The sequence below is a fragment of the Monoraphidium neglectum genome (assembly GCF_000611645.1).
Source record: "Monoraphidium neglectum strain SAG 48.87 unplaced genomic scaffold scaffold00233, whole genome shotgun sequence".
NCBI lineage: Eukaryota > Viridiplantae > Chlorophyta > Chlorophyceae > Sphaeropleales > Selenastraceae > Monoraphidium > Monoraphidium neglectum.
The window spans coordinates 2,757-10,171 of NW_014013395.1; the positions used below are offsets into that span (position 1 = coordinate 2,757).

General features: G+C 62.0%; 1 protein-coding gene across 1 annotated transcript; it reads right to left on the reverse strand.

Moving 5' to 3' along the window:
• Positions 1-268: 268 nt before the first annotated feature.
• On the reverse strand, positions 269-4,367 carry MNEG_2138 (hypothetical protein; the record flags this gene model as incomplete). Its single annotated transcript, XM_014049384.1, has 11 exons — positions 269-400; positions 647-745; positions 959-1,024; positions 1,177-1,251; positions 1,659-1,793; positions 1,963-2,074; positions 2,612-2,755; positions 2,996-3,089; positions 3,302-3,435; positions 3,816-4,042; positions 4,251-4,367. The coding sequence occupies 11 exons, from the start codon at positions 4,365-4,367 to the stop codon at positions 269-271; spliced, it is 1,335 nt and encodes a 444-aa protein (XP_013904838.1).
• Positions 4,368-7,415: the final 3,048 nt, after the last annotated feature.

Sequence of the window (7,415 nt, forward strand, 5' to 3'; positions counted from 1 at the left end):
ACACAAACACACACACACACACACACTCCAAGGAAAAACCACATATTCACACAGACGCACGCCTGCACACACACGTACACACGCACAAACATGCACACAAACACTTTCATGCGCACACAAACTCGCATGTGCATGCGTGGCCACACGCGCCAACCCAAATTCGTAGCGAGCCACCCTTCACCCCCTTTCCTGGGAGCCGGCCCCGCCTGCCTTCCGTCGCAAAAGCCACCACGGCCCCCTATGTTATACCCCAAGCATAGCGGCGGCCTCACCTGCTCTGAGCCGCAAAGGCCAATACGTCCACCAGACCAGACAGCACCCTGGGCCCACCCAGCGCCTTGGCTCGCCGGTGGTAGTCTGCCACCCGCTCCCCGACCCACTCGATGACGCAGGCGCCGACCTGGCGAGGAAGATTTTACGCCATCAAAAAGGACAGGGCGAGGGTTCGGGCAGTGCAGTGGGGGCAGCGTCGCAGGCGGCGCAGCGGCGGGTGCGCATCCCGAGGACGCGTGATCGTCCGCTAGGCAAAGCTGCGCTTGCGGCGGTCGGGCGCTGCAGACAGACCCAAGAAGGGTTGAGGAAAGCAGACAAAAGGCTGGACCTGCGCCATGCGCATGGCTGAGACATGCGATGCCGTTCCGCACACCTCGCAGGCGAGCGCCGCGTCTTCTGGCGCCACGTCGTCCGCTCTGCGGCCGACGCCGGCGGCGTTGCCCTGCTGGGCTCGCCGCGCGCTGCTGCTGACCTTTGTGTGTGTGTGTGTGTGTGTGTGTGTGTGTGTGTGTGTGTGTGTGTGCAGGCACGTGTGTGTTTGGATGTGGGGGTGTTTGTGTTGGGTGTGCTCGCAAGCGTATGCACATGTGTGTGCGTCTTCGAAGCCACGCTGGTGCCCTCAATCGTGCCGCCTGTCAAGGCACGCTGCGAGCTCGCCCCTGCCGCACGCCGCGCTGCCGTCCACCTGCGCCAGGCGCCGTAGTAGCGCCTTGGTGCTTCCGACGAGCGCCGGCGTCTTAGTGATCACAAACTGTTTTGTTTCGAAGGCCGAGGGGCATTGCAAGGTGCGACAAGAGTCATCCCTGCTGGGCCATGGAGTCAGTTGCGGCACTCATGAGGTTGCAGTTTGGCAGAAAACGTGCAGATGGCGGCCCGGCTCAGCGTAGCAGCCGCGCGACTCACCTGTCTGAAGTGGATCCAGGCGAAGCAGCTGTTGTGCATTGAAGGGCTCACACCCAGCAGCGGCCACACGCGCGTCTGCAGGAGGGGCAGGATGACGGGACGGTGGGCTTTGGGATGCGGGGTGGGGCTGTTCAGGTTTTTTTGGGGGGGGGGGGAGGAGCGTCATTCGGCTCAGCAGGGCGAGGGCGCCGATCACATGCGTGCAGAGCGCCACTCTTCGAAATGCTGCCGAGCCGCTCACACATTGACGCATGCTGCGCATGAGTTTGTCGATCGAGGTCACCAAAAAGACGTCGTCAGATTATTTTTCCCCCCCATCCCGTCAGTTTGAGCGTCTGCAGGTCATACATACAAACAAACATGCACCTAATCTCACTAAACACTAAACACTCAACCCCCACCACCTCCCCCCCCCACACACACGCAAACACGCACACATACTCTCTCTCATACGCACGCACACACACACACATGCGTGTCACCTGCAGCATCTGCAGGTACTCGTCCGCCTCCGCTATGTACGCCCCCTCCTCCAGGCTGTCGAACACACCGCGCAGCAGCACCTCGCACAGCCGCACCCGCAGGCCCCAGGGGAAGCGCCAGCCCGTGCCCAGGCACTGCGGGGGTGGCACCGCGCGGGCCGCCGGTTCAGCATGCTGTACTGCACTCTTCAACCACCGCACAGAAACAACAATTTGCTTTTCTCTTCTGGGTGTACAGAACGTGCACAGGTGTCTGAGGAGGGGCATGTTCACGTCATCAGATCGGGTTGTCAGATCAGATCACCTTTACGAGGTCCAAGGTTGTCCTGTTCAGGCTGCGGGTGGCCTCCCTGTACTCGGCCTCGTCAAAGTCGTCGGCACTGCGGACGTCGCAGCGGCGCAGGCTGCCCTTGAGCCTGGTGCAGAAGAGGGAGCGAGCACCAGAAAGGCAGGTGTTGACGGGTTTCAGGGTGTGGATGGAGCGGATGGTCCTGGTCAGGGTGGAGGGCGAAGGCACGCACTCGACAGGGCAGTCTGCCTTGTGAGGCTGCTCTGATGGAAAGCAGAGCGGGAAATATAATGCTTGTGTTGGCGGCTTGGTTTCGGAAAAAAATGGCATCACAAAGGAGGACATGTAGTGATGATTTGGTGTGCAAGTTGTGTGGGCACTTGAAGGGGTGGAGTCGTGTGCGCGCGTGCGTATGTGGTGTGTGTGAGAGAGAGAGAAAGTAAGGGGTTGTTAGAGCAGGTCAATGCAGGCTGCCCCTGAGTCTGGAGACAGACAGGCAGTTGCCAAGTAACGAGCGTGGGTATGGGATGGATGGTAGCGTGAGAGGCAGAATGGCGTGGAGGAGGCAGGGTGGCCTGTAGGTGGCAGTCTCGATTTGTGAGGGCAGTATGTGCTCGTCGGAGGGTCCAAGAACTTGTGCGAGAGCACTCCGCCGCCACCGCACCTCGCCAGTAGCTGCTGTGCCGACGGCGCCGGCGCCGCCGCCTCGCCGTCGCGCGGCTGTGGCGGGCGCCAGCTGTCCCGCACGCCCTGCAGCAGCGTCTGCAGCACCGCGTTTTGGAGCGTGTCCCGCCAGGCAACAAAAGACCTGCGACAAAGGTGGTCAACAGCGGTCAAAGCGGTCAGACACGAGGGGTGGAACGACCGTTGGGACCGCTAGTCAACGCGCAGCTGCCCAGCAAGCGTCGCCACTGGCTGCTGCACCACGCCGGCCAGCCGTCAGCCGTTCCGCCCGCTCCTCAACACAATATCAATCCGCCTCTCATGCCGCATGCGGCCCAGCCTCTCACGCCTGCACGCGCCCAACCCCACCACCCAAAAAGCTCACTTGAACCGCTTGAAGTCCTTTGGCAGCACCGTTTCCAGCAGCACCAGCACCAGCTCGAGGCTCGCGCTCCAGTCAGCAGACAGCGGCGCCACGCCTGAGATCACCAGCAGCAATATCGGGCAGCAAGCGGAAACTAAACCTGGGGAAGGCAATCCCCCAGAAAAGCATCCCCAAAACAGAGCCCTACTGCCGCCACGATTTGGGCTCACAGGCACGGTCTGCGTGGGGGCGCAAAGCCTCATGGATCAGGGCAACCCCGCGTCCACAACACCACCCGCCCTTTGCAACCCATGGGCGCCCGCTCACCCTTGTCCGCCGCCTGCGTGCGCGCGATGGCGCCCTCCACCAGCGCCACCAGCCGCTCGACCTCGGCCGCCCCCTCCTCGTCCACGTCCAGCTGGCTGCGCACCGTCTGCAGCAGCTCCCCCGCGGCGCCGTCCCTGAGCGCGTGTGCACGCGCACGCGTTCGTGTCTTTGAAAGATTCAAGCAAAGGGGCTGAGCAGGCACCCTTGAAAGAGGCTCAGGGTTTGGGGCTGACGTCCTGACAGCTGCATCCCTGCAATGACCTGGCCCGGGGACGAAGCCGGCCCGCTGGCAACGCACAAAGCAGGGTTGACATTGCACGACCCTGCTCCTCGGCCGACTCGTGACGCACGCAGACTCGCAGCCGCCCGACGGCCGCCGTCCGCGTGCGCGCGAGCCCCCGCCGCTGCCGGCGAGCGCCTGCCCCAGGAACGCCGCTGCCGCCGCCCCGTCGACGGCCGCGGCGCTCCCGCCGGCTGACCGTATGATCCCCGCGGCTGTTGCCAGGACGCCCACCTGCAGGTGGCTGCCACAATGAGATAAGCCAGGTCCTTTATTTCGGGCTCGCCCAGCCCGGTGGCCATCTGGGGCATTGATAGCTCCGGCTCCTCCTCAAGAGCCCCGTCCGCGTCGCCCTCGCTCGCGAGCGTGGCGCGCCGCCCGCTGCTCTGCCGTCGCGCCGGGCCGGCGCCGCCGCCGCCGCGAGGGGGGCGGGCCGCGTCGTCGCCAGTGGCGCGGGCGCCCTGCGGGCGCGGCCGGCCGCCGCCGTTTGCATGCGGGCGCAGAGGTTCAAGCCTTGATAGCATCCCATGGCCCCGGCCGCCGTCCCTCTCAGCAAGTCTTTGCCCATTGCGGCGCACCAGCCGCCAGAGGCGCAGCAAGGGACTGCCTGCACGCGCGCTGAATGCCGCATGCGCCCACATGCGTCGCGCATGCGCCGCCCCGGCGCACCTGCATGCAGTACAGCACCAGCTCGATAGGCGCGCCGCCCGGCGGCGGCGCGCGCAGCGCGCGCAGCAGCAGGCCGGCGTCGATGGCGTCGAGCAGCCACGGCTCCGGGCGCTCCATTCCTATGGGAAGGATCACCCGCACGTCGCGCTCCGGCTGCACCTATGGGGAGACTCGCGCCATGGGGGTCTGAGGCCATAGTGCATGCACCTTCCCGGCCTGCGCGCGCAGCACGCGAGTCACCAGGCCCGCGAGACAGGGCAACAATTTGTGAGCCCGCGCGACGGCGGCATGCCCGCGCGGGTGCAGCAGCTGTACGCACTTCAAGGGCATACTCGAGCAGGTGGCGGCGGTCTGCCTGCAGCGCCACCAGCCGCTCCTGTGCCGACATGGCGCCTGCGCCTGCACCGCTGGCGTAGGTGCCGTGCACGCCGTCTCGTGGGTCAATGTGCTGCGGAATTCAGGACCGTTCTCCCAGATGACCACGCCTGGGACATACTTGGCATGACATAACAGCAGCTACACTATGCTTCCCACGTGTCTTTGAGATCCTGGCGGAAGGTTGGTTGACATGGCTCGTTGATCACCCGCTGCGAGATGGCATTGACATCGAGCTCAGTCCGATGAAAACAAAGCGTACCAGCTCAAGCATGCAACTGCATGCTATTGCAGTGCCATACAGATCAAACCCACCAAATACGGTCTGCACAGTTGTATGAATTGTGTTGTTGCCGTAGTGAGCGAGCCACGGAAGAGAACACGCAGTGGCACACACGCCATGCCCCCTCAGGGCTGCCACAGCCAAGAATGTTGCTGCCACCTGTTCTACAAGGGCCCCCGCCATCTGCGCTCCCCTCAGAGGTTCTGGGCGCTGCGGCCCGGCCTTGCCGCCTGACAAGTGTCACTGCATGGACATGTGCACTGTGGGTGCAAGCCGCCTAGGAAGCTGCCGCGCTCGCTTGGCGAGGTGGCTGCGGCAGCTGGAGGTGCTGGGACGCAGGCGTGCAGCGGGTGAGTGGGCGCTGTATACTGGCATGGGTGGGCTGATTAGCGGCGACCTGGTGTGCTTCCAGTCCGTGGTCCCTGCCTTGGCACAGCATCATGCCCCCCCTGAACAGTGCGGGATTTTGTGCGAGGGGTCGTAGAATGCCGCTCATGTGACGAAGCAGCGCAAGCGTGATGGCAGGCTGCTGGCTGGGTTGTGGTCGATGGCCATGTTGAGACCAAGCAGCAATACGAGCTGTGCGGCAGCACAAGTGCAAGGCCTGCTTGAGTTTGAAGCGGCCGCGCTTCAAACTCAGTCAGGTTGGATCGCCGCTGCTTCGGACGCGCCACCACTAGTGGCAGCGTCGGGGGCGGATTCACTCTCTCCAAGCCGACGCCCTAGACTGTACAGCGCAAGTGGCACTGTACAGCGCAAGTGGCACCTGCCTTTGGGGGAGGACGGGGCACGCAAATCTTTAAGGTTGTGGGGAATCGCGCTCGCGTTATTGCAACACAGCAGCGCTGCAGCTTCACACTTGTCTCAGGTGGCGGTGTCTGCTGCATGCAGTCCCGCCTGCGGCCAATTGGAATTCGCAACGGCCACAACTTGATTGTTGCAAGGCTGTGCATGTGCGTGCAATTGAGTCCTGAAGTGCAGCAGGCAGCAAGCACGCATGGCAACCAAGCGAGCAGACTGAGAAACTGTTGAGCGGCCGACCAAAGCAGGCAGACCAAGGATTGTCCACGCAGCGTGCCCCCCAAGAGACCCTTGCGCGGCAAGGCCGACACGCATGTTGCCGTCTAGGTCACGTGGTAGTTTTGTCAGGTGCCTAGGTGAAAAGAGAGCTCGACTACTTTGGAGTCGCAGTAGTACGCCGGCACCATCCCACCGGAGTCGTGCATGCACTGCGCAGTAGCAAGCGTGCGGCAAGCAGAACAGTGCACAAAGTGAGTGGGCCATCCCCTTATCGCACACCTTCCACCGGGACTTATGAATCTCTAGTGCCCCGCGACCGTGCTGCGGCCATTGCCTGCTGGACTCGGCCTGTAGCGTGCGTGGATCGCAGTAGAAAGCCATGGAACCGGCCCGGGTCACATACATTCGACCTGAAGCTGGCAAGCAGCAAAACCTTCCTCGTGTGCATCTGCAAGAACGCACCAGCCACACACAGCAGCACGCTCAATGGCCCGCTTGGACCTGGAAGCATCCCAGGGTCATCATCAGCCAAATCGGGACGTTGCGAGGCGGCACAGTACGCCCGATTCTGCGGACAAATTCTTTCCAGCATCCCATCTGGCGTATGGCAATTTTAATCCTATTGCATAATGTGTCAACGTGTCACTTGTGTGCCAGTGGATACGCCCTAGTTCACTTGCATGGCATCTGCATGAGTCAGCCAACATTCTGATCAGTACCACCCAGCCGTTGGCGCGGCGTAGGATGGTTTCGCCTCGAGCTTTGAAAATCCATGTGCTCAGCATATGTACGCAGTTTCATGGTTCAAAAAGCCACTTCCTTGCACCTGACCATGCTTCAGGAATCACTGGCCTCCCTGATGAGCGCCGGACTTGTTACCAGCCACACGCTTCACAGAGGCCCTCAGACACAGCAAATCTACTCTACACCGCAAAGAAATGCATAGCCCTGATGACAATGTTCATTGGCATGGCGCTGAGTTGCAGATTGATGGGAGTAATGCCATGTGCATCATGAGCTCACAGGTGGCTGGATGCACCATCCAGCGGCCATGCTCGGGCAGCCGCGGGTCACTTTGGGGCTTGTAGGCGGGCATACATTGAGCACGCAACGCCAGATGGTCATTCAACTCAATTATACTCAAGTTAAAGCTTCAGTCAATTGATACTCGAAGTGTGCCCTCTGCCCGTCTGGACTTGTTTCATTGTTGCAATCGATCCGGTCACCACAGCCGCACGACGCGAAAATCAGTGGTAAGAGCTTTGATAGCTTGTTTACAATAGCCCTGGTGACTCGCAGCTTGTCTAGCCCCGCCCTCGCAATCCTCAGCAAGGTTCCGCGCATCACCCCTCCTCCCCGAACAGGGACTCCAAACACGCACGACCACCCCGTAGCATAAATTATCGAGGTCGGAGGACAACCAGTCATCGAAACCACAGGTTGAGACCCGACCGTGCCAGCATCTCCGGCGTCACAAGTGCCAAGCC